The sequence below is a fragment of the Eulemur rufifrons genome, chromosome 7, assembly GCF_041146395.1.
Source record: "Eulemur rufifrons isolate Redbay chromosome 7, OSU_ERuf_1, whole genome shotgun sequence".
NCBI classification, from domain to species: Eukaryota; Metazoa; Chordata; class Mammalia; order Primates; family Lemuridae; genus Eulemur; species Eulemur rufifrons.
Window position 1 is genome coordinate 280,653,408 of NC_090989.1, and position 25,204 is coordinate 280,678,611.

Here is a 25,204-nt window from a genome sequence, read left to right on the forward strand (position 1 = left end):
TATTAAAGCCTTGTTCTTAAAAGGGCTTTTCAGCACGCCCGACACAGGACATGTGTCCCTCTCCCTGCTGCAGCGTAGCTGGTGTTCAGTCCCTCTGATCTTGGCCAACACTGTGCCCAAGGAAGTGCGTCCCAAGCCCTGCCGAGGCTCGAGGCTGGCTCTGGGGCTGCCTGACCCCTCCCTCCCCCGTCGGGACTTGGGCTGGGGCCTGCTTCTGACATGGGCGGAGCTGGCCTTGGAACCAAGATCCTCCTTCATGGCCCGCCACCACCACCATGGGTGCCTCCAGCTGTCCGGGTTGGCGCTGTCGCCGCCGTCTGACCTTGCAGAGCACCTCCTGCTGCCCTGGCTTCCTGCTGGGCTGGTGGCCCAGTCACAGAGTGGTCAGAATAAAACTGTCACCGCTGTGATCTGAGACCCAGCCACGCCTGCAGAGGCAGCTTAGTCCAAGTCATACTCGGGTCTGCGGGAAGGTGAGAGCTGCCTCCAGGCCTGTACTCAGGCCACAGTGTCGCAAGGGAAGATTCAGGCACACAAGCTGAGGGGGCAAGAGAGGTACATGGGGGCTGACAGAGGGACTGGGAGAGAAGCGGGAGGCAGAGGAAGGGTGGATCATGGAGGTTGGCCTGACCTATGGGTGGTATCACTTGGTGCAGGACTTGGCTGAGCCTTCCCGGTTAGTGTCGCGCTCCCTCATCCTTCCCTGGGCTCCCGCACCTTTAGGGAGCAGGGTGACTCTAGCGCTGAGTGTGGTACCTCCCTCTCTGCTCCTACGATGAGCTCACAGCCGTTGTAGGTGATTCAGAGCATGAGCCAGGGGGTCGGACGGACCCAGGTGCGCATCTGGCCCTCCCGTTTTACAGCTGTGTGCCCTGGGAGGAGTCCCTTAGCCTCTCTGAGCCTCAGTGTCCTCAGCAGAATGGCGTTAGGACAGACCGTCCTCGGAGGCTGCTGTGGGGGGTTGAGCAGCCCGTCCCCATGAGCACCCACTAGGCAGAGGCTGGGTCCTCGGGTGCCCCGGGCAAGGCCTGTTGACGCAGCTCCTGGTTCTAGGACACCCAGGAGTTCCTGCGCTGCCTGATGGACCAGCTGCACGAGGAGCTCAAAGAGCCGGTGGTGGCCACGGTGACACTGACAGAAGCTCGGGACTCAGACTCGAGCGACATGGATGAGAAGCGGGAGGGCGACCGGAGCCCGTCAGAGGACGAGTTCCTGTCCTGCGACTCGAGCAGCGACCGGGGTGAGGGTGACGGACAGGGTCGTGGCGGGGGCGGCTCGCAGGAGGAGACGGAGCTGCTGATCCCGGACGAGGCGGGCCGCGCCATCTCCGAGAAGGAGCGGATGAAGGACCGCAAGTTCTCCTGGGGCCAGCAGCGCACAAACTCGGAGCAAGTGGATGAGGACGCTGATGTGGACACGGCCATGGCTGCCCTTGACGACCAGCCCACAGACGCACGGCCACCATCACCACCGTCCACAAGCCCCTGCTGGACGCCAGGTATCAGGTGGCTGAGGGCTGCTGGGAGAAATCACAGCCCTGTCTGCCTAGTCCCTCCGCTGTGCCACGCACCGACGCGCAGTAGCCCACCTGGGGGGTGGCTTCTTCCACTAGACCCAGCTTGCAGTGGGAAGTCAGCCACGGGGCGGCCGATGTGACCAGGTTCACATAGCTGATGGACAGCCCTGTTCTGGAGTGTCCTTTGGGGCCAGGGGTGGGCACAGGACAGAGGAGACACACTCGGTTCAGCCTTCATGCTGTTAGGAGGTGCTGGCAGGTGTCCTTCCTGCCAAGGCCATGGAACTGAGTGGGGACCCTGGCCTGGATGCCCTGGTGCAGCACAGTCCCCTCTCTGTCCCCAGAGCCGGACAACGATGCCCACCTGCGCAGCTCCTCCCGCCCCTGCAGCCCCGTCCACCACGAGGGCCACTCCAAGCTGTCCAGCAGCCCTCCTCGCGCGAGCCCCGTGAGGATGGGGCCGTCCTACGTGCTGAAGAAAGGTTCGGGGGTGGCCGGGAGGGAAGGCCATCGGGGCGGGGGGTGTAAGCCGTGCCTGCAGCTGCCGTCTTTGACCACCTGTTGCCAGGGGCTCTGCCGTGTACTCACGTGTCGTCTCTGAACCCTTATAGCACTTTGGGACACGAGTCTGGGAGCCCCGTTGACAGACGCCCCAGTGCCCGTGCCTTACCCCAGCCAGGTGGCTGGAGGCTGGGCCTAGTCCTGTGCTGTGTCCCCAGCCCAGGTCATGAGCTCTGGCAGCCGGAGGCGGAAGGAGCAGCGCTACCGCAGTGTCATCTCAGACATCTTCGACGGCTCCATCCTCAGCCTCGTGCAGTGTCTCACCTGTGACCGGGTGGGTGCCCCAAGGGTGGGAAGGGCCAGACCGGGCTGCCAGTGGCCCAGCAGCCCTCGCTCTGGTCGGGGTGGGCTGGGTTCTCCGTCAGTTCTCCTGCCTTTCTCCAGGGAGGGCCCTGGTGTGGGGCTCCCGTGTCCGGGGCCTGGGGAGCAGGCCCTCCCGTCCCTCACCTGCCGGCCGGGGTTTGGGGTGCAGGCGCTGCCAGAAGGTGGGCACCAGGCTGATCTTCAACCCCACAGGTGTCCACCACAGTGGAGACATTCCAGGACCTGTCCCTGCCCATTCCTGGCAAGGAGGACCTGGCCAAGCTCCACTCGGCCATCTACCAGAATGTGCCGGCCAAGCCAGGAGCCTGTGGGGACAGCTATGCCGCCCAGGGCTGGCTGGCCTTCATCATGGAGTACATCCGACGGTGCGCACACCCTCCCGCCAGCTGGGGACATAAACTGGGCCCTGTCCTGGCTTTCCTGGGCTGGAGACAGACTACACAGCGAAGTCCCAGCGTTTTCAGGGACCAGGGAGGGTCTGGAGGAGCTGGAGGCGAAGCTGTATGGGAGTTTGCTAGATGGCAGGGACAGGGCTCCTTGGCCATTTTGGGGAGGCCAGGATTGGATGGTCCCATGAAGCTGAAGGTCCCATGACAGCAGGGAGGTGACCGTGTGGCGGGCAGGAGTGAGGGCAGCAGCGAGACGCAGGCCTGGCCAGTGGGAAGGGCAGCTGCAGCTTTCTAGGGGCTGCCTTGCCTGCCTGAGGCCAGAGACCTGCCGTCACAGATGGGGAAGTCCCCAGGCTCAGGGAAAGGGACGTCACTCGCCCAAGGGCACAGAGGTGTCTGGCTCCAGACCTCTGCCCCCACCCGCCATGCCAGGCTACCTTTCTGGGCCTTCATGGTCCTTTTGGGGCTCAGACCTGAACAGCCCTGGCAACGCCTGGCTCCCTTTTCTGTCTCTGTAGGTTTGTGGTGTCCTGTACCCCCAGCTGGTTTTGGGGGCCTGTGGTCACTCTGGAAGACTGCCTCGCTGCCTTCTTCGCCGCTGATGAGCTGAAGGGTGAGTGGCCTGGCTGGCGGAGGGGGTCCTGGGGGGTCACGTGCAGGCAGGTGTGCAGCCCAGGGCTGGCAGGATGCTCGACTGGACTTGCTTCCAGAGCTAGATTCCCACTCCTGCTGCCTGCCGGACTGGGGCTTTGTGTTCGCCCAGTCCCACCGCCTTGTGATTCTTGGTGTTAAACTATTTTTATTTTTTTTTTACCAATCTGGTTGGTAAAAATCACGTGCTTAAATTTTGCATTTCCTTGATAATTGCTGAGTTTTAACACTTTTTGTTAAGTGTAGTGGCGATTTGTATTTCTTTTCTTTTCTTTTTTTTTTCTTTTTTTTTTGAGACAGAGTCTCTGTCACCTGGGCTAGAGTGCCATGACGTCAGCCTAGCTCACTGCAGCCTCCAACTTCTGGGCTCAAGCAATCCTACTGTTTCAGCCTCCCAAGTAGCTGGACTACAGGTGCACACCAGCACGCCTGGCTAATTTTTTCTATTTTTAGTAGAGATGGGGGTCTCCCTCTTTCTTAGGCTGGCCTCGAACTCCTGTCCTCAAGCGATCCTCCCGCCTCAGCTTCCCCAGAGTGCTAGGATTATAGGCATGAGCCATTGTGCTCAGCCTTGTTTTTATTTCTTATTTCGAAATTTCCCATTCCTGTCCTTTTCCTGTTTTTACATTCACTACTTGTCATCTTAACCATTGGAAAACCTTTTTTTTCAACTTTTAATTGTGATAAAATACACATAACATAAAATTTACCACCATGAGCCGGGCGCGGTGGCTCACTCCTGTAATCCTAGCACTCTGGGAGGCCGAGGCGGGTGGATCGCTCAAGGTCAGGAGTTCGAGACCAGCCTGAGCAAGAGCGAGACCCCCTCTCTACTAAAAATAGAAAGAAATTATCTGGCCAACTAAAATATATATAGAAAAAATTAGCCGGGCATGGTGGCGCATGCCTGTAGTCCCAGCTACTCGGGAGGCTGAGGCAGTAGGATCGCTTAAGCCCAGGAGTTTGAGGTTGCTGTGAGCTAGGCTGACGCCACAGCACTCACTCTAGCCAGGGAAACAAAGCAACACTCTGTCTCAAAAAAAAAAAAAAAAAAATTTACCACCATAACTTTTTTTTTTTTTTTTTTTCCGAGAAACAGGGTCTCTGTCACGCTGGCTGGAGTGGCATGATCATAGCTCACTGCAGCCTCACACTGCTGGACTCAAGCGATTCTCTTGCCTCAGCCTCCTGAGTAGCTGGGATTATAGGCGTGAGCCACCATGCCTTGCTAATTTTTTTAGCTTTTTTTTTTTTTGTGTGTGGAGTTGGGGTCTCACTATATTGCTCAGGCTGGTCTCACACTCTTGGCCTCAAGCAATCCTCCTACCTCAGCCTCCCAAAGTGTTGGGATCACAGTGTGAGCCTCGGCACCCAGCCACCACTGTCACCATTTTTCATGTTATTTTTAACGTGTGTCTAGTTTGTGGCATCAAGTACATGCACATTGTTGTGCAGCCGTCACCACCACCCATCTCCAGAGCTTTTTCATCTTACAAAACGGAAACTTTGTATCTCTTAAACAGCTCCCTCCTTTCCCCTCCTCTCTTCCCAGGCACCCACCATTCTGCTGTCTCTGTGACTTTGACTACCCTAGATGCCTCATGGGAGTGGGATCATGCAATACTTGTCTTTTTGTGACTTCTTTTACTGAGCATAACGTCCTCAAGGTTTATCTCCATTGTAGCATGTGTCAGAATTTTGTGTTTTAGGCTGGATAATATTCTGTTGTATGGCTGCACCACATTTTGTCTATACGTCCATCCAGCAGCCGACACTTAGGTCGCTTGCACATTTTAGCTGTTGCGGATGATGCTCCTGTGAACACAGGTGTATAAATCTCTCCTCGCAACCTTTGCTATGTGTCAGGTCAGGTGGCAGTTCTATCTCTAGTTCTTGAGGAACCACCATCCTGTCATCCACAGCGGCCGCCCCGATTGCGTGGAGGGTTCCAGTGTACCCACGTCCTCATCCACAGTTGCCGTTTTCTGGGGGTGTGGGGCAGTAGCCATCCTGATGGGCGTGAGGGGGCGTGTCATCGTGGCTGTGATCGACAGTTCCCTAACGTCGAGCACCTTTCCATGTGTGCATTGGCTGTTCATGTATCTTCTTTGGAATAATGTCTATTTCAGATCCTTTGCCCGTTCTGTAATCAGTTGTTTGGGTTGTAGGAGTTCTTTATATAGTGTAGACATTGACGCCTTATCAGATATATGATTTGTAAATATTCTCCCACACTCTGTAGGTTGCTTTTCATTCTGTCAGTTGTCTCCTTTGAGTCACAGAGTTTTGGATTTTGATGGAGTCCAGTTTATCTACTTCTGCTTACATAGCCTGTGCTTTTGGTGTTGTATCCAAGAAATCATTGCCAAATCCAATGTCATGAAGCTTTTCTCTGTTTTGTTCTAAGAATTTTATAGTTTTAACTCTTCCATTTAGATCTTTGATCCATTTTGAGTTAACTTTTGTAGCTAGAGGTAGGGGGAAACTCTTTACACAGTAAGATTTTGGTCAGACGTGGCGGCCACACCTGTAGTCTCAGCACTTTGGGAGGCCAGGGCAGGAGGATCAGTTGAGGCCAGGAGTTCGAGATTTGAGCTGTGATCATACCATTGTGCTCCAGCCTGGGTGGCAGAGCAAGACCTTGTTTAAAAAAAAAAAAAAAAAAAAAAGATTTCAATACGTTTTGTCTTCAATGTTGCATTTCCCTCCCATTTTGCTTTTTGTCTTTTAATTTTGTTTTGGTGATATCTATACAGGTGTTGAAGTGTTTGTAGGATCAAATATATCCATGTTTTCCTTTTTATGGATTCTGTCTTTGAGGTTCCAGCCCAGGCCTTCCTTCCCATACCTCTTGGGTTTTATTCCTTAAGCATAAATCATCATATTTGCTTTTTCTGCTCCCCATTTCCCTTCCCTGCTAACTTCTGACCATTTGTTTTACGCCCCAGGTGACAACATGTACAGCTGTGAGCGGTGCAAGAAGTAAGTGTGCGTTCGGGGCTTTTCCCACCTTTGCCCTGGGTTCCCCCCCCCCCCCCCCCCCCCCAGAGCACGATCCGGACCTCCTGGAAGTGCCCGGGGTGGGAGGGCTGCCCCCCGCCCCCACCCTGCACCGACACTGAGCCTTGCTCACGCTCCCTCCCCAGGCTGCGGAATGGGGTGAAGTACTGCAGAGTCCTGCGGCTGCCGGAGGTGAGTGGGGGCTCGTCCGGCCCCTCCATGCCAACGTCTCACTGCTCCAGAGCTGCCGCTCTAAGGGACCCAAGGAGGGTCCGTTGCTTTGGCTGAGAGACCTCCTGGGAAGGGTGGCAGAGGGCGTTTTTCAATTTGTGACTTAGTGCCCTCTCTCTTCGTGGCCTCAGCCCATTCATCGCTCAGCATGTTCTGTGAGGACCCAATGGGAGGCAGGCGTGGGGGTGCTGAGGTGCCACCTCAAGTAAGACAGGCGTGGATTCCCGTTGCTAGCAGGGGACGGTCCCTCTCAGCAGCGGAGCCCGAAAGTGATCCGTGTGGTTTAGAGTGAGCCTGGCGTGGCTCCCATGTGGATGCTTTTGTTGTCATGGGGTCAGCCGGCTGAGGCCTCTGTGCCGGGGCTCCTGTTACTTCCACCAGGTGACCCTGGCATGACCGGCACCCTCCCCTCCTCCCCGCAGATCCTGTGTGTCCACCTGAAGCGCTTTCGGCACGAGGTGACGTACTCGTTCAAGATCAACAGCCACGTCTCCTTCCCCCTCGAGGGGCTCGACCTGCGCCCCTTCCTGGCCAAGGAGTGCACGTCCCAGATCACCACCTACGACCTCCTCTCAGTCATCTGCCACCACGGCACAGCAGGCAGTGAGTGGCACCTCCTCCCCCAGCCCCCCCACCTCCCAGGGTCCCTGTAACCCACCTGCTCTGCCGCCGCAGGTGGGCACTACATCGCCTACTGCCAGAACGTGATCAATGGGCAGTGGTACGAGTTCGACGACCAGTATGTCACCGAGGTCCACGAGACGGTGGTGCAGAACGCCGAGGGCTACGTGCTCTTTTACAGGTGGGTGCCGGGCAGGTCTGCGTGGGTCGGCGGGCGCCCCAGTCCCTGGGACCTGTGGCCTGGAGGTCCTGCTCTGCTCCCAGGGTGCTCCCCTGGGTGTGGGTGGGGGAGCAGCCTGGAAGGGTTTGAGCTGAGAGTGGAGTACGGATTCGGGTTTTTGAGGAAGAGCCCTCTGGCTGCTGTGGGGAGCCCAAGGAGGCAGGGTTGAGCCTTCTGCAGGGTCCCGTGGCACAGGGCGGGGACAGTCACCAAGGGGTTCAAGAGGTGATGGGCAGAGCTGGGCAGGTACACTCAGGTGGGCATGGCAGCGGCCTTGGCACAGTGGCTCCGCCCTCCCCAGGAAGAGCAGCGAGGAGGCCGTGCGTGAGCGGCAGCAGGTGGTGTCCCTGGCTGCCATGCGGGAGCCCAGCCTGCTGCGGTTCTACGTGTCCCGAGAGTGGCTCAACAAGTTCAACACCTTCGCTGAGCCGGGGCCCATCACCAACCAGACCTTCCTCTGCTCGCATGGAGGTGAGGCGCCCTTCCCATGGGGGAGTGCACGGCAGGCGGGCCGAGCCCCCAGCCCTCCCCTCCTGTGCTCCTTCCCCAGGCATCCCGCCCAACAAATACCACTACATCGACGACCTGGTCGTCATCCTGCCCCAGAACGTCTGGGAGCACCTCTACAACAGGTAAGGTGCCCGCGAGGCCAGCCTGCCTCAGGCCTGGCCGGGGCCCAGCTGCGCGGGGAAGGAGGCAGGGGAGGAACGCCGCCAGGACCCCACGCGGTCTCTACCTGGGCAGAGGCAGCCCCTGCCTCCAGGTGTCTCGTGGGAATGACGCGTTGCTTGTGGAATCCAGCAGGATCCTTCCAGTCACAAGGGACAGGAAACTGGCCCAAGCAAAAGCGAGCATATTAGCGTATTGCAGGGAAAGTCCCGGGGGCACCGGCTGCAGGGCAGGGGCTGGCAGGGGGCCAGGCCTCTCTCTTCTACCTTGTGCCTGGCTCAGGTGGCTTTTGGCTTGGGCTGCAGGGTGGGGGCAGCTGCTCTAGCCTGGGGGCTTCCACGCTGAAGTCCGTCAAGACCAAGGGCTCTCCCATCACTCGCCAGCCCAGGCCTGGGTCACTCTGCAGCCGGGGGGTGGGGTCTGTCGCAGCCGAGCATGTGGTCATACAGGCTGGGAGGGGCCGACTGCCTCTCCCTGCAGCGGCCCTGCCGCACCCAGTGGCGAGTCAGGAGCAGCCTTCTCCCTGCCCAGCTGCCAGCGGGTGGGTCAGGAACTCTGGGAGATGTGCCCCCAAATCCCGTGGGGTCCTCCACGCTTGGGACACTTACTGTCCTACCTGCAGCCTTCCTGTGATGTCGTCCTCAGGGTCTGGCTGGGGCAGCTCTTGGCCAGCACTGCTCTGCGCCGGAGCCAGCAGATGCGGCAAGAGCACCAGTCTGCCCTCCAGCCACGAAGCGGGTGCTCCGCTGGGCCCTGTGTACACGCAGGTGCCCTGCCGGCTCTGTGAGCTCACGGCCTAGTGAGGACGGCAGAAAAGCAGCACACAGGCCCCAAGGGTGCTGACGGGTGGGCAGGAGCCGCCGCCAAGTGGAGGGTGGTAATGGCTCTCCGGCAGGTCCCGCCGCCTCCCCAAGGGGCCCCCTTCAGGGCTTGTTTCTCTCCTCCCACCCTGGTGCAGGTTTGGGGGCGGCCCCGCTGTGAACCACCTGTACGTGTGCTCCATCTGCCAGGTGGAGATTGAGGCGCTGGCCAAGCGCAGGAGGACAGAGATTGACACCTTCATCAAGGTGCACACAGGAGGGCAGCTTGGGGAACATATGGGCACGTGGGGACCAAAGGGCCCTGAGCAGCCAGACTGTGTTTGGAAGACGTGTTCTGTAGGCGAGTGCACAGTCAGACATTTAAGAGGACCTGTCCCGGGTTTAGCAAGTGTAGGCCCATCACCTGGCCTCTGTGGAAAGAAGAGAGTGGACGTGTCCTGTGCTCAACCTTGGCTCTGTTGTTGTGGGCCAATAATTCTTTATCATGGGGCTGTCCCGTGTTGTAGGTTGTTCAGCAGCGTCCCTGGCCTCTGCCCACTAGATGCCGGTGATAACCAAAATGATCTCTAGACGTTGCCGGGGGTCCCCTGGGGAGCAGAGTCCCCCCTAGTTGAGAACCACTGGGCTCTGCCGACGGGTGTTGGAAGGTGCCCAAGATAAGCTGTGAGTGAAGACAGCAAGCTACGCGGCAGGACTCAGTGCGATCCCGGGTAGAGGAGGGATTTCTGTGACAGGCGCCATGTTTGAGCACGCGGCTCCCGGGCTTACGCCCTCCCTGCAGTGCTGCTCTCTCGGGGGACCTGTCGCTACAGTGGAGGGGAAGGGGCGGGTGGGCTGAGGGGCCTGTGGGGCCTTCGCAGTGGCCAAGCCCCTGGACCGTCTGCTCAGCCCCCAGACCTGGACTCTCGGCCCGACTCTAAGCTGGTGTCTCGTACCCGAGACGGGCAGAGCAGGGGGTCGAGGCCGTCTGCTGGGTAGAGGCCGAGGGACTCCGCTCTGTGGGTATCGGGAAATCCCGTGAGAATAGTCAGTGGTGTGAGCAAATGGCACGTTCTAGTAAGTGGGGGAGATGGCGTCCACCACGTGCCCTCAGTTGTGTTAAAAGTTGTCAGGGATTCACAGAGTGTTAGCGGCAGTGCTGAGGTGGTGGGATGCTTCATTTTCTCTGAACGTGTCCGGGAGCTCTAAGTTTTCTACTCTGAGTGTCGGATGTTCCTGTAGGAGCCAGAGGTGAGGGATTGGGGTGGGCCCTTGGGAAACGCTTGCTGAGGGGAAAGGAGAGGCTGACCCCATCCCCGTCCCCTTCCGCCCGGCCCTGCGCAGCTGAACAAGGCGTTCCAGGCCGAGGAGTCTCCCAGCGTCATCTACTGCATCAGCATGCAGTGGTTCCGGGAGTGGGAGGCCTTCGTCAAGGGCAAGGACAGCGGTGAGTGGGCTGGGGCCTGGAGCCCACCCCCGGGAGCCCGCGTGCTGGAAGATGAGGGGTGGTGAGAGGGGGCTCTTCGGTCCTCTCGGGGAGCCTGGGGCCTGTGCCCCTCTGCAGTGGGGAGCAGAGCGCATGGGTGCTCCTCCGCCCCGAGGTGGGACCGCCCATCGCCGCAGAGCCCGCTGCAGGGGATGACGGGAGGCCGTTGCTGCTCTGCCCTGTCCCTTCCCTCTCCGCTCCCTGCAGGTGACCAGGGCAGGCTGCTGTCATCTCGGGGCCCTTTCCTTAGGGGATTCCGTTGCCTGGATTATAGGTTTTAGTTGACAGATGGTTTCAGACTCTCAGGGAGTGACTTGGGCTGTGTCGCCCGACCCCTTGGATGGGCAGAGGTGGAAACAGGCCCCATCACAAGGGACCCCCAGGCTTCCCCAAGTCCCCAGGAAAGAGCAGCAGAGCCGAGCCTTCGGGGGCCGGCAGGGTGGGCAGAGCCAGCGGGTTCCGCAGGGCACGAGCACCGACCGGGATGCAGTTGCTGAGGATTCGGTGGGACAGTGGGGTGCCTGGGAAGGGGCTCAGCGAGGGCAGCTGTGTCAGATGGGGACGTTGTCAAGCGCCACTGGCTCCCACTGCAACACGCTGGAGTCTGAAACTGTCACGTGTGTCCTAGAAATTCCCTCTGGGTGGGGGGGCGTCCAAGGTGTGGTGACCCAGGCGCCCCCGTTAAAGACTTCATGCCGACCCGGGCGCCTGGGCAGCCTCTGTGGCCGCGGGTGCTGGCGTCTCACCTGAGAATGGCTCTGCCTTCGGAGGGCGGAGGGGCCCGGGCACGCTGAGCCTGATGTGTCTGTTCCAGAGCCCCCCGGGCCCATTGACAACAGCAGGATCGCGCAGGTCAAGGGCAGCGGCCACGTCCAGCTGAAGCCAGGTGAGTCTCACGGCCCCAGCCCTGGCCTCGCAGGCTCCCTCTGCCCTTCCGGCTGCCGGGGAGCTGCCTGGTCCCCGGCCTGTCCCAGAGTCGGGCCCCTCACCCCCTCACCCCACCCTGCCTTTCCTTGACAAAGCTGCTGGCCTTGCCTGCCCTTTGTCAACCCCACCCTGGGAAACAAGGAACACAGCCAGAGATGGGGCCTCTGAGGCAAAACGGATATTCCTGGAAAGTTCTGAGACTTCCATTTGACAGCTTTGCGCAGATGCCCTTGGTTGCCCTCCCACCCATTTGGGGCCTGGCACTCTGGAGCCCCCTGCCCAGCTGTGCCGCCTCTGTGCCCTGCAGGAGCTGACTACGGGCAGATTTCTGAGGAGACCTGGACCTACCTGAACAACCTGTATGGAGGTGGCCCCGAGATCGCCATCCGGCAGACCGTGGCCCAGCTGCAGGACCCGGAGAGCTTGCATGGGGAGCAAAAAATCGAAGCTGAGACCCGGGCCATATGACTTGCGGGTCAGCCTGTAAGTTGTCCTGGCCGCGCCCCTCCAGGGGACTCAGGTCCTCTCCTCCCTCTTTTGTCCCCTTGAGTGTCCAAAGAGCAAGTCCCAGAACACACCTTCCAGCGGCTGGGGAGGAAGCCTGGGTGTGCCAGCTGCAGGCCCCGCGCCTGCCCCTCCCTGCGCAGGGCGCGCCTGCTCGCAGCGGAGCCGGCCTCTGTAGACAGCCCGGTGCGTAGACACGCGGGCAGGTCGGTTTGGCTCAGCGAGTGATGCTGTCGCTAGGAAACGTGCTCACTTCAGGCTTGTCTAAAGGACCAAGACCAGTGACATTTATTTGGGTCCTAGTCCTGGCAGTGCCCACGTCAGTCACTGTCATTGTGTCCCCCAAACCTGCCCTCTTGCTAGCTCGGGCCCAGCTTTTGTTCCTGGAGCCCGATGCCACCCTCAGTCAGAGGCTGTGACCTGGGACAGAGTTGCTGCTGCTTTGCAGGAGTTGTCCCCAAAGATGTGCAGAGGGAGCGGTCAGAGCCGGCACGGAGCGGCTGAAAGCTCCAGGCAGTGAGGGCCTCGTGCTTGTCCTTCCTGGTAGCCCCGCTTCACCCCTGCACCTCCTGCCCGTCACCAGAAAGGCTCCTGAAGTCCTGGGCACTCGCATCTTCCTGCAGACTAAAGACTCTGGACTCGGTGACTGGGGCGAGTGGCTGGATTTGCCAGGTGGGGGTGTTTTGGAGGAGCCGGGCCAGTCACCCCGTGCTGCTGGGCCTGTCCCCGATTGGCTGCCATGCGCCTTGCAGTTCAGCAGACCCTCCTCGTCGACTGTGTGCCAGGCCCCCACCAAGGACCAGATGGTGACACCGAAATACCTCACACTGCTGGCGTTTGCTGCTCGTGCAGCTTCCCTGGGGCTGATGCTGCAGAAGACACCTCCCTTCGCCCCCCAGGCCTGAGCCCGCCCTGGGGACCGAGCGCAGGGGCAGCTCCCACACGTAGGTCCTTGGAAGTGCCGAGGCTGAGGCTTGTCCCCAGTGGTGTCCCAGCCCCCAGGGCGAGGTCCTCACCTCGTGAGGGAGAAGCAGATGGGGGTGGGGAAGGGGTCCTGGAGCCAAGCCCCCAAACTGCTGTGGCCTTCGTGTGTGGAGAGGCAGACGCTGGTGAATTCCAGCAGGCAGTTCGAGCAGGCCCAAGCCTCACTGCTGGGATCCTGCTTTACCGGGACCCTGCTCCTTCCCCGCCAAGTCGGCGGCCTCTGGGGGAATTTCTTCACATTGGCCATGGTCTTCTCAGAGCTGCCACCGCAGAGCCCTTGCGGTGCTGTTGCACTTTGGCTGTGGAGTCCACTGTGCCGGTTGTGACTGCCCCAGGTCCGCGAGGTCCAGCTTGTGCTCAGAATGTCATAATAAACAGATGCGTCCCTGCAGCCCGCACTGTTGCCTCTGCGCTCCCTGCGGCCAGCTCTGTCCTGGGGGGAAAGGTGGAGCTCCGCCACCCGTGGGGCGGGGTGGAGGGTCTTCTGTCCTCACAGGTCTGTCCAGCCGCGGTGGTCATGTTACAAATGACCGGCGCGGGCGGGGGCTTTGCGCAGGGCTTGCTGAAGCCAGGGCCCATCTGGATGGAGGCTGCCGAGGCTGGGGGACGCGGAGGCCAGGCCACTTTTGACACCCGTCAGCACCTTGCCTTTCCTGCAGCCAGCTCCTGCCCAGAGAAGCAGAGCCAGGTGTGGGCACATCCCACAGGCTGGTTCCCCACTGGCCACCCAGACAGGTGGCTGCCTCCCTCCCAGGCCCTGTGCTCACTGCAGCCTCGCTGTCCGCGCTCGGGGCTCCCCGGGGCTGCTGTTCCACAGTCCTGCCTTTTTCACTGGGTTTTCACTTTTTGGGCTTTTGGGGGGGGGGGCAGAAGAATTTGAGACTTTATATATTACTTTAAAAACACTTGTAAAATCCCATCAGATATGAGCATAGAGAAACATGTTCAACATAAACAATGAAAAGATGGGTGACAAGGGCCTGCCCCCGGGGCTGACCCGCCTGGAGCTGTCTCCTTGCCTGCATGTCACTCAAATCTCATATTATGCGCGTAGCTCTGCGATATTTTTAGCTTCGCTCACATTTGAAGGTTATATACCTGTGAAGTGCCGTGATCCATGTTTTGTGACTGACGTTTCTTTAACGTGGAAGATGAGAATGAATTTTGTCTGGAGGATTTATTTCGCAGGTTTGGAGACATGTCTTGCACTATGGGAAGGTGGCAGAGAAAGAGGTACCAGTTTGTCTCAATGTTTCCTTTATACTGAGACACCTGGCTTTTAGGGCTCAGTCGGACTTAGATTCCGGAGTCTGTGGTGGTTCACCTCAGACGAGCCGGGCAGGAAACGCTGGCGCCCCGGCTCTGTTGTGCTACTCTGTGGCTGGGCGTGGCGCCAGCAGGCCTGTTAGAGGGGCCGGAAAGCCACCCTGCAGCGTGGGGGCCTCTGCGGGCGAGGTGTCGCCTTCAGCACCGGCCTCTCCACCTGCCTGTGGTTCTTCTCACAAACCTGCCCCAGAAAATACATTTGCAAGGTGCAGCCGCCTGGAAAGAGTAGTCTCCTACCTTAGTTCTGTTGCAAATTCAGAGCCAACGTAAACTATCCCCAGAATCTCACGCTGCCCCATTCTGGGGGTAGCGAGTGGGCTTTGGGAATGGCACCTCCCTCTGGCTATTCCCTGATACAGCTTTACCTGCTGATGCACAAACTTGTTTGCTGTAGCAAGGGCGAGACAAGTGTGTAGGAAAATTTTTTTTTTTTTTTTTTTTTAAGAGGGACTAAGTCTTACCCTGTTGCCCAGGCTAGAGTGCAGTGGCGGGATCAGAGCTCGCTGCAGCCTCCAACTCCTGGCCTCAAGCCATCCTCCCACCTCGGCCTCTGAGTGGCTGGGACTACAGGCAGCTCAAGTGCAGAAGAAATTAACGCCCGTGGGGAAAGCTATGAAAAAGCAGCAAACATTGTGGGCAAATTATGTTCTGGAAAGGGGTCTCAGGAATGTAGCCTCCAGCCCTTCTTTTGATCAGACCCCAGCGACCAGCCCAGAGCTGCAACTGGAGGGGGTCCTGAAGGACGCGGGCAGGCCCCGCCCAGCGCAGCCGAGCAGCCAGAGGACCACACCCCTGAGCCTGCCCTGGGGCTGGGCCCCACCGGTGCCTGGGCGGAGAGGATCCTTCCCGCTCCCCAGCCAGGGAGGGTGGATCCCAGTGAGTGTTTCTCCCCATGGCTTTTGGCCCCTTAGCACTGAGGACAAAGGTACATGGGGGCTTTTCCGTGCTTCTGTACCTTTTGTGGCCCAGAGATGTCCCCAGCTGATGTCAGTCACATACCGTCTGGATGGAGAAGTGTTTAAATCAAGGCCTAATGGGCGCTTGGTGCAACTCTGGAGAAATAGTTCCCGACACTCGCAGAGGGCGCCAAGTGCCAGCTGGCAGCCCTCACGCCTTACTCCCGGGTCTCAGAGGGTGCTGGCCACACAGCTCACCCCTGCCCTTCCCGGGAAAGGGCACGGGGCCAGGGACGAGGCCTCATCTAGGCGGGCGTCACTGCCTGGGCCCTGCTTTTTCCCTCTGCGGTCCGTCTTTGGCAGCAGCAGTTCCGAGTTCAATTTTCGGGCTGTCTGATGGATTTCAAAGTTTCAGAATCTCTTGCTTTAATAAAAACAAAAGGGAGGTGCTTTAACAAAAACAAAACGGAGGGGCGTACCTGAACCCCCGGCCTCTGACCCCTTCCGTTTCATTCCTGGTCATCCCTGGGGGCCTCCTCACTCTCCTGTCAACGCTCTGCCTCTTGCTACCACGAGGGGGCGCCGCTGCCCCTGCGGACAAACCACCGCCCAGGCCCGGGCGCGCCCAGGGCAGGTGGGGTTGGCGGGGGCGGCCGGGCGGGCTGGTATTTCCTGACCTACCGGAGGAGCCTGGCCCACAGGTCTGTGCTGTGCCTCTCCGGAGCCTCTGAGTCAGGAGTTACCTGCTGTTTGAAACTATGGCTTCAAGAGGCTTCCTCAGTGCACCCCAAAAGGAATCGTGTGGCAACACATCGCCTAGTGGCCTCCACTGTTCCCAAGCTATGAGGAACGGTGTCCACACCCGAGGAAACCGAGGCCCCAAATCAGCAAATGCAGCTCCAGGTGCCTCGTGGAGGCGAGGCCCTTCGCAGAAGGCAGGCCCCGGGGAGACAGTTGAGAACACCCCACCTCCGGTCCGCGGCTGTCAGCGTCCAGAAAGAACATGCTGACAACCCAGACAGGCGCGTTCCACTTAGTACGATGATAGATTGACCTTGCCCGGGCACCATACAAGCTCTTGCTGAGGACTAGCAGCTGTGGCCCGGCCCATCCTCCCCAGGTGCTCAAGAAGCCGAGTACCTGCACCTGCGGGAGGAGGCACCGCCCCCACCCTCCATGTGTTGACCTTGGCCCAGCAGGGCTGCCCTGCCCACGCTTGCTGCAGCTGGTAGTATTTCATTCCCTGGAGAACTGTCTTCCTAAAACAGCTCTGAAACACCTTAGGAAACACAAGCGTGGGCACAAACCATCATGTCTTCCCCCAAAAGGCTGGGATGAAATTCTCAAACCTGGTTGTGGAAACAGCCTCCTGCTAGCAGCATATGCCCTGCGGGTGCCGGGCCCACCCTTTATAGTTGTCCCGAAACCGCTCCGTGCTACCTGCAGCTTCAGACACCGGTGGTTCCAGCCGAGCTACCAAGAAGAGCATGGGCTTGGGCGCTGGTGACACCAGGTCATCCATGGAACTCGGGCATGCTCACATTCCACCACCTCCCCCGCCCCTGCCCAAGTAACGGTGTCCCCAGAAAGGCTAGAGTGGCCACCAGCTGAATCTCTATGCCAAAAAAAAGGGCCTCCCCAAATCCTTGCACCTGAATGTCCCATCAGTGTCCGCCAGCCTTCCCCTCAGTGGCTGGGGCTCCAGCCCAAGGGACTTCTGACAACACTGGGCTTGCACAATTAGTCGCCTCTTCATGCAACAAAACAGTCCCATGACACTGTGCCAGAAGTTATACTTTTATTTAACATTTAGAGGATGAACATATAGTTACAAGGTCAATAGAAGCCTTCCAATGGAAGCACTTTATTTGGTTTAATTCCATCTCCAGAGACAAATGGGCAATCCCAGGACCTTCACACGGCGGCGGGCCTTCACAACGGTGGCGGGCCTCCAAAGTTTAGAGTTAGTGCAACACACATAAAAAGTTTAAAGGTGCTCAACATCAGGTTAAAATAGAATTTTGGGTCTTTTTTTTTTTTTAAAAGAAGTTTTTGGATGACATAAGCCCAGCAGGCAGAGCCAATAAGAAACATGAAACCAAAATTTCTGGAAAAATACTTAGTACTAACATAACTCTTTTATGTTGTGTAAACTTTCTTCTGTAATCACAGATGTTACCAAAAGGCATCAGAGGCCCTTGTGCTATGCTGGTTAGACAAGCTACAGGCTTATCTCCGAGACGAGAGTGATAAAAACCCAAAGGGAAATCCCACTACCGCTTCCCAGGCCTTTTCATTTTCTCCCATCCTGCAATGGAAAAACTGGGTAAATGACAAGTTCCTCTCTTTTCATTTTGTTTTTAAGTCATTTTCAGGGCAGGTTCTTTTAAAATTAGTCATCTTACAACACAACACTATTCTAGCATTGGCAGAGGAATGACAGGCCGTGGACGGGGGTGGGGGAAGCTCTCGGGAAAGCGCCCGTGCCTGCTCCGCGCGGCGGCTCCACAGTCACGTGTACGGGATTTCACAGTAGGATCCCAGAGTGAAGGACGCACCTCCACTACCACGGAGTAACTCGTTTACTCTAATGAGCCCAGCCGGGGCAGCGCTGCTCTCTCCACGAAGCCACGCAGACTGGCAGGGAAGCAGACGTCAGGGTTAAACAGTTAAACGCACTCGTCGTCCATTCTTTTTTGGACACAGGTGGTACAGAAGGTTAAAAAAGGACGCAGGGACACGAGGATACAAGCATATCCTATATTGGATGTGACAGACATTCAAAGAACAAATCACTACAGCTTATACCTTTTCCCCTATGCTGCAAGAAACTAATCTATTCGGACCCATAACAGGAAAGATGCGACGCACATGCATTCCCGAGGTTCTAAAATCAGATTTAAAAAACTCATTGAGCATCCTTGTGGGTGGAGAGTGGCCAGCCTGACTTGGCAGAGTCCGAAGTCCCTGGAGACACCTGTGCACCCTGTTGGCGGAGGGGCCCCTTCTTGGAGCGCGGGGCCCGCCGAACCGGCCACGCACCAGCTGATTCGCAGGGACGGAGGTCAGGCCCTGCCTCCTGTCGCCCTTCGGTATCCCGGCTGCCAGCTTCCGTCTCATCCGCCAAGCCCGCTCTCTCCTGTGACTGCGGAGTGTGCCACAGTAGGGTCGCCTGTTGCAGAGACGGGAGCCCCGAGACTTCCGAGGCCGCAGAGGCTCTCCAGCCGGCCGTGGTCAGTGCCCCGGGCTTAGCCTCGCTTTGGGGGAAGAAAGAGCGAGAGAAGGCTCGTGCTTGCTCACTTCTTAACCCTGAAGCCATTTCCTCTCCAGCCGCTCACCCCTGGCACGTCCTTGCCGTGCAGTCCAGTTCCCGAGGGTCGACCGAGCTGCTCCTGAAGGGTGGCGTGCGGTCACCCTGCTTTGCTGAGAGGAGCGACTGCCCAGTTTCCGCACACGGGATGAGCCACGAACAAAGACAGGCCCGACTCTCAGGGCCTGGCGCTTCCGTCCCTGTCCCTCTGGCTCCTGTGGGACTTCCTTGTCTTAGATTCACAGACATCAAGAAGAACTGAGGATGCTTGAGGCGACCGCCTAGTTACAAAGCCAAGCGGAAGAGCGAAGGTGCCTGGTTCACCCTTCCGCTCCCGCCGGCCATCCCGGCCGCAGGAACTCTCGGCCGACTCTTCCCCTTGACCGTGTCTGCACCGAGCGAGGAGAGAGGCTGAGCTGCTCTAGGGCGTGGGGGCCACAGGCTGCAGGACCTCGGTTTCTCCTCAAAGATCCGTAAGGGGAAGGAAACTCAGCTCCAGACGCAAACTCCGTTAATGCCCCACGACCTGAAGAGCGTGTGATAAAATGCAGAAGCGGTGGCCACAGGACACTGAAGGACCAGAGGCACAGGGTCTTTGGTGATGGCTGCGCTGGAATGCTAAGATGCTCGCCGAGGGCTCAGGGGCGCAGACGGGAGACGCTCACGGCCACCCCCCGCGGGCCTCAGGGACAGGGAGCCGGGGAGGGCGGGCGAGGTGCTCCTCGAGAGAGGTGGACACAGGCAAGACGGCAGGCCGGGCCCTGGAGACAGGGCTCCCGACAGAACGCGTGCCTGTTCCCTGAGCCCGCCAGGCGCCGAGGCCGAGCCCAGCATCAGAGAAGGACCACTGAATACTTAATGGTCTTGGGAAAGAAGTATTTCCTAAGGTGATCGTCCCGGACGTGTCAGTGACAGCTGGGAGCTCAGTCTACCTGGTGTACGTCTGACCCTCCAGGTCCTGTCCTGTCAGTCTCCCCGGGAGACCGGTGGCGAAGTTTCCACAGAAGGCACAGTGTGAAATGCGGAAGGACCGGCCAGCACGAGCCCGGGTGGACTGAGGGCCCAGGAGGGAGCAGGAGGGGGGTGGGCGCGTGTGTCCCACCATCTTGGTGGCCTGCGAGGGTGGGGAGGGGAGCCATGGGGATGACCCTGCTGTGAGGGGGCATGGGGGAGAGGCCTGGCCCCCCTCAAGGCAGCCAGACAGGCCGCGGGAGGAGCTGGGCCACAAGTAGCAAGCTGCAAAGAGGACAGGGAAAGGCCAGTGCCACAGTCGGGGATGTGGCTGCAGGTGGGGGCCGCGTCCCAGCAGCGCGGGCAGGGCACTGAGCACTGAGGCTGCAGGGGCACGGTGGGGGGGGGGGAGCTGTGGAGACAAGCAGGCCAGGCCGAGGGGTTTCTCCTGGGAAGGCTCACCCGAGGCTCGCACAGGCGTACACCACCTTTAGGAATCTAGAACACAAAAAGAAAGAGAGAAAGCCTCTGTTAGAGAAGAAGGCAGCAGCTGAGAGGCGGGCATTTTGCTCTGGGCTGCAAACTGCACCGCCCTGGGCAGAGGGGAGGGGAGGGAGGGGAGGGACGGGAAGGGGAGGGGGTTTAGAGCAATGGGTTACGACAGGGTACATCCCAGGTAAGGAACTTTCACGGTTTAGCTCGGACCCTTGGCTAGTCTGTACTTCAGGGTTAAGAGAGGCCCAAAATGGAGGCCGATGCAGCCGTCCATCCCCACTCTTATTTCCAGTAAGTTTAGTTTCAAGGGAAAGAAATGGACGTTTCTCAGAATGGCGCAAGGAACATGGAGGCCTGATTCCCTCTCTGACCGACATTCCTGGTTCTCCAGCTGCGCGGTGTAAAATCTTCGGAGAAAAGGAAAACTGGTCACTCTTATGTTCACTCAGCAATAAACAGTGAAAGTTCTTTACCTTCGGGCGGGAGGAGAGAAACACGACACACAGACTTTTCAGGCCCTTGAGTGCACGCAGGGTAAGAAACAGGGAAGATGTCATTGAAAAGGGGGTGGAAGGCAGAATTTTTAAAAAGCATTTGGCCAGAAAAATTCCCCATTACTAAAGAAGAAAGAGTTAAGTATTCATATTACACAGGATAATTTTCTTGGAAAGGTGAAAAATCACTTAAAATACACACCAATGAGGAAAAATACGTTTATTAGAGAGGCAGATACGAGGGTACAACTAAAAGATGCCAGACAGATTCTTTTCTTTTAGGATAAGAATAGAAAGAAACAATGATTTTGGCCACATTAAAACAAAACTTACTCAGAACCCAAGTGTTTATAATAAACTCAGTGCAGAGCAGCCGGCAGGGACCTGGCTACCAGCGCAGGAGGCCATGCGGCTCCCCAGCAGTTACGAAAACAAAAAGGTCATTAGGCAGCAGAATCACCAATAAAACAAACAGATAAAAGAGTAAAACGTGAAATCAATTCAAGTGCTCCTTTTAGTTTTTAAATTGTGGTCTATACAAATATATTCTGTGGAGGGGATTACGGACATGTTTAACAGAAAGCAATTTGAAAAAACAAAAACAAAACCACAAAAGAAGAAAGTCACAATCCAGTTGACCAGTTGGAAGTTACTCCAGTCTAAATACTTTGGCAATTATTAAATAAGCACATTGTAGACACACACACACACACACACACACACACACAGAGTGCACCGGCATTATTAAAAATAAAACAACCGCCCCGGCTACAGGCAGCAGAAGGCAGCAGCCCTGCTCAGACTGGAGGGGGCTAAGGGCAGCGGTGTTTTCTGGGAAGTCGGGCAGATTCGCTAAGGAAGGTCGGAGGGGAAAGGCTCCTACATACACGTTATTAACCTCTCAGTGTAGCTGTCAAGTAAAAGGAGAAAACTTTATCAACAGCTGAGATTTTGCTTCTTTTATTTTAACAGAAAACTGTTGGAAAAAAACTAGTATACTTGGGGTGGAAACGGAGATTCCTGATTCTTTGGGAATTGTTCCAACGTTTTCTAATACTTCACACATGGACTAAATGGAACCGAAACTACAAAGTATCTTCACTGTTTGGTCAATATTATGTAGATGCACCTGGTACAGTTACTGAGGCATACAGCTTAATAATTGTAAATTTATGTGTCCAAACCAACACCCCCTCCTCACAAACCAATTGGGCCATTTTCTGAATCAAATTGGCATAATTCTAAAGAAAAAAAAAAAAAACACAACTTGACAGAATGCCCTATTTTCAGAGCAGGTTTTTGAAAGGCTAATGTTGTTTTACCCCATTTTAGACTTTTTCAGCGTCTAGTTGGCTTTCTCCCATAGTACATAGGCTGGAAATGAGTTCATCATTGGATAGAAAGGTCAGATTTTAATATCTTAGGTCTCCCATTCACTCGGTTACACACAAAAAGCTGGAAACTTCCTACTGCTCATTAAAACTAATCCCTGTTGTTAAAGGGTCAGCTGATTTTCTTTTCTTGCTGCAATTCTTACAAAGGAGAACTGAAAACACTTCCCCCAAAGAGGCCTGAGGACAGGAGGAGTGGCTTTACGGATGTTATGTAAGGAAAAGTATTCCAAAGAAATTTTAATTACAAAATTCACATATATTTGAAAAATCATGCTGACCAACGACGGCTTCCTGCTTTTGATACTGGGCTGTAGCCGTGTAAGATACAGCCACTGGGGAAACAGAGTGGAGGGTACGTGGGACCTCTCTGTACTGTCTTTGCAACTGCCTGAGAGTCTGTCCTTATTTCCAAATGAAAAGTGTGTTTTAAAAAAAATCAGGCTGTCATTAAGTAAAGATGACTAAATTCCATTTTGGTGGCCCTTGTGAAATTTAAGGGAATTTGCTGCTGGAATCTTGAAACACAACAACAAGCACCTATGACTCCTGCCAGGTTCTAGAGCCCGGATGTGCAGCTATTGCTTTGAAAAACCAGCTTGAAATTGACTTGAGCTTATAAAATGAACCCACAACATAGAGGCAAGAAGCTAATTTCCTACTTAAAAGTAAAAAGGACACACATAAAGCATTTTCAAAGTCAAATAAAAAGAGAATCTTAAACCAACACCTTCATTCTGACTCATGTATAACTGGTTCTCTGTGATCTCGGTGTAGATTCTGGCAATAGGTTCAATACAATTCTGGGCTTGGTAACCGTCTATGCATGTGACCAATTTCATATCTACCCTCCCTCCTTGGTGCCAATTTAAAAACGTAAATTCCCAAGTGGCCTAGATTCCTTAAAAATGATGAAACATTTTATTTTAATCTGGCTATAGTTAATTATATAAAATGAGCCAGACATTCTAAAACAATTTCCAGGAAATTCAAATATTGCCAATGATTTAAAAAAAGACTCCCCCCTTTGCAAAGCAATGCGCCTGTGTAGAAGCTGCTGCCGCACCATGCTCCGCCGACAGCCCCGCCCGGCGAGTCTGAGCTGCACGCGCTCTGCTTGCTGCAAAACTCCAGCAGAAACGACCAAGCGTGAGAAAATCACAGCCAAAGGGAGCTGAGGCGTAGCCATGACCTGCTTTTAAATAAGCTGATCTAGACGGCATTGGCACATCTGATCAACTGTCAATTTGGTGGAGCTTGGAAGATCAGTAATGTCTTGTGAAAATCAACTGGTTAACTGAGCAAATTTTTCCACATTTCAATTGGTTGTTTGGGATCGTATAGACATTATCGGATAATCATGATGATCTAACAATGCTTTAACCATGTTTAAGTAAAAATACATACTTTGGTACCAATATAAGAATCTTATTTACCTCTTTACTCAAGAAGGGGGAAATTTTATTTTAATCATGACTTCCTCCCAAGTGAATGATTATAAAATTTAACAAACTAGCATAGTTTAATTTATTAAGTTATAAAATGTAACCTCCTAACATAACTCAATTTATGGTGGATACCAGATGGAAACGAGAGAACTGACGTCTTCTGCACCCCCGTGACACGTGTGGACTTTCTAATTCAGAGATACTGATTGGAAGTTAGAGTGCAACTTTGTTATCTACAGATGCTGCCAAAGGAAGAAACGTTTATCGGATTTTGAATGACATAGTTGTAAACTGGCAGGTGGCAGCTTTCCACATAAAATTTCGTCAGCAAGAAGCTTGATCATAGGCAAACTAGACAAGGCAGCTCAGGTGCACAGGGTCTGCAAGTCCACCGGGAGACTACACGAAACGTGCACGTGGCGTTCTCCGTCCAGCCTCGTGAAGAACTGCCTGTAACAGCCACAGTTGTGGGGAGAAACAACTCCAATTTTTTTTAAGTTTTTTTTAAGTGGTATTAAATATAAGTCTTAGCACCTTTGGCATTTTTGTCCAAATAGACTTCGACGTATGAAGTGGGGACGTAACCCTCTTCATCTTCATTTCTCCGAATGCGGGTCCACCCGTCACCTTTGTCTTCCTCTATGACATACAGTGTTTCTCCTTCAACGACAGAGATGGTTCCTTCATTCTGACCTGAAAAAGCAATACCAGAATAGTTTAGGGGTCTTGTCAAATCCAGGTGGAAAGCAAACAGCAATCTTTGTGATGAAATGAGTGTAGTAAAAGATGAGGCCTGGCCGGGTGTGGTAGCTCACGCCTGTTATCCCAGCACTTCTAGGAGGCTGAGGTGGGAGGATCACTTGAAGTCCAGGACAAGACCAGCCTAAGCAATATAGTGAGTCCCCATCTCTACAAAAAGTAAAAAAAATTAGCTGGGTGGCGCAAGCCTGTAGTCCCAGCTACTCAGGAGGCTAAGACAGGGGGATGGCTTGAGCCCAGGAATCCGAGGCTGCAGTGAGCTCTGATCACACTGCTGCACTCCAGCCTGGTGACAAAGTAAGACCCTGTCTCTATAAAACTACTACGACTATCAGTAGGACAAAAGCGTAGCAGAGAAAGAGCTGCAAGGCTTCTAAGGAAAGGTCTGGTCACAGAAAGAGAAGAGTGGCTCAGATATGGTTTATACAAGGCAGGGGAATCCAGCCAACATGAAGCGTCACCTTCAAACGTGTAGAGAGCTTTGCAAGTCCCTATGGCAGGAAGGGGCTCCTCATCATCAAACTCGTCATCGAAATCCGTGGCCAGCACCTTCACCTCACTCTCCTGGCTTTGCTCCTCTGTGTAACTGCCATCTGGGCTGCTCAAGAGAGGAAAACACACAGCCACTATAGCGACCGACCCCAGGGAGGACTTGAATTTTGTCCTGTGACCACACGCAACCCCCCTCCAATGTTGTCATTAAGACCCTTTTTAATCATCCCACATGCTTAGATCACCACCCATGTTCAATTATAAATTTGCACCACAGGAAGAATCAGAGGTCAATCCTAACAGATATTTTGGCATCTAACAAGTGCCTTATGCTCATTTCCAAATTCTGGAATTTAGCAATGAATGCAAAGCAAATCTCTGCCAGAGCGCAGGCGCCGCACAGATACTGTACCTCTCCCGGTCTTGTGCGCAGTTGTTGACTGTTGGTGGGTTCTGGCTGTCGTACAGGCCACTCTGCCGCCGGGCCTGCTCGCTGCGTGCGGGGAGTCGGCCTTCAACCTCAGCCAGCCAGGCCTGGAAACAAAGCAATGAAAGACTCTGGCCTAAGTTCATCTGAAGGCCAGACCATGGAGTCTTAAGGCCCCAAATGCAGGGGCTGCTCCTCAGTCATTTAAACTGATGCAAGAAGGTCCACATGGGGACAGGGTGTCTACGTCACCGCCATTTGCCTGTATAGATGTACTCAAAGGTAGCTGCTTCGATTTCACCCGAAGCTGGAGAAGTGGAAGCAAACTCATA

At 55.6% G+C, this 25,204-nt stretch overlaps 2 protein-coding genes across 19 annotated transcripts in view; one reads left to right on the forward strand and one right to left on the reverse strand.

Moving 5' to 3' along the window:
• USP20 (ubiquitin specific peptidase 20) overlaps window positions 1-13,270 on the forward strand; it is a 38,478-nt gene extending 25,208 nt beyond the window's left edge. For 5 of the 8 annotated variants that reach the window (XM_069476927.1, XM_069476930.1, XM_069476928.1 and 2 more), the window contains 15 exons: window positions 1,054-1,498; window positions 1,861-1,998; window positions 2,236-2,351; window positions 2,594-2,766; window positions 3,309-3,403; window positions 6,390-6,423; window positions 6,588-6,633; window positions 7,095-7,275; window positions 7,348-7,474; window positions 7,815-7,984; window positions 8,064-8,145; window positions 9,141-9,249; window positions 10,327-10,429; window positions 11,283-11,354; window positions 11,703-13,270. In XM_069476927.1, coding sequence (XP_069333028.1) covers window positions 1,054-1,498; window positions 1,861-1,998; window positions 2,236-2,351; window positions 2,594-2,766; window positions 3,309-3,403; window positions 6,390-6,423; window positions 6,588-6,633; window positions 7,095-7,275; window positions 7,348-7,474; window positions 7,815-7,984; window positions 8,064-8,145; window positions 9,141-9,249; window positions 10,327-10,429; window positions 11,283-11,354; window positions 11,703-11,863 — 2,052 coding nt within the window. In that variant the 3' untranslated portion in view covers window positions 11,864-13,270. The remainder of the gene's footprint in view (window positions 1-1,053; window positions 1,499-1,860; window positions 1,999-2,235; window positions 2,352-2,593; window positions 2,767-3,308; window positions 3,404-6,389; window positions 6,424-6,587; window positions 6,634-7,094; window positions 7,276-7,347; window positions 7,475-7,814; window positions 7,985-8,063; window positions 8,146-9,140; window positions 9,250-10,326; window positions 10,430-11,282; window positions 11,355-11,702) is intronic. The other 3 variants (XM_069476933.1, XM_069476934.1, XM_069476935.1) reach the window with 3 other exon arrangements.
• Window positions 13,271-16,926: 3,656 nt separating this feature from the next.
• The window catches only part of FNBP1 (formin binding protein 1), a 128,455-nt gene continuing 120,177 nt past the window's right edge, over window positions 16,927-25,204 (reverse strand). For 6 of the 11 annotated variants that reach the window (XM_069476941.1, XM_069476947.1, XM_069476945.1 and 3 more), the window contains 3 exons: window positions 24,858-24,979; window positions 24,415-24,551; window positions 20,538-23,887 (listed from right to left, as the gene is read on the reverse strand). In XM_069476941.1, the coding sequence (XP_069333042.1) occupies window positions 23,709-23,887; window positions 24,415-24,551; window positions 24,858-24,979 (438 nt within the window). In that variant the 3' untranslated portion in view covers window positions 20,538-23,708. Of the gene's footprint in view, window positions 19,865-20,536; window positions 23,888-24,414; window positions 24,555-24,857; window positions 24,980-25,204 lie in introns of those variants that run through there. The other 5 variants (XM_069476946.1, XM_069476944.1, XM_069476939.1 and 2 more) reach the window with 2 other exon arrangements.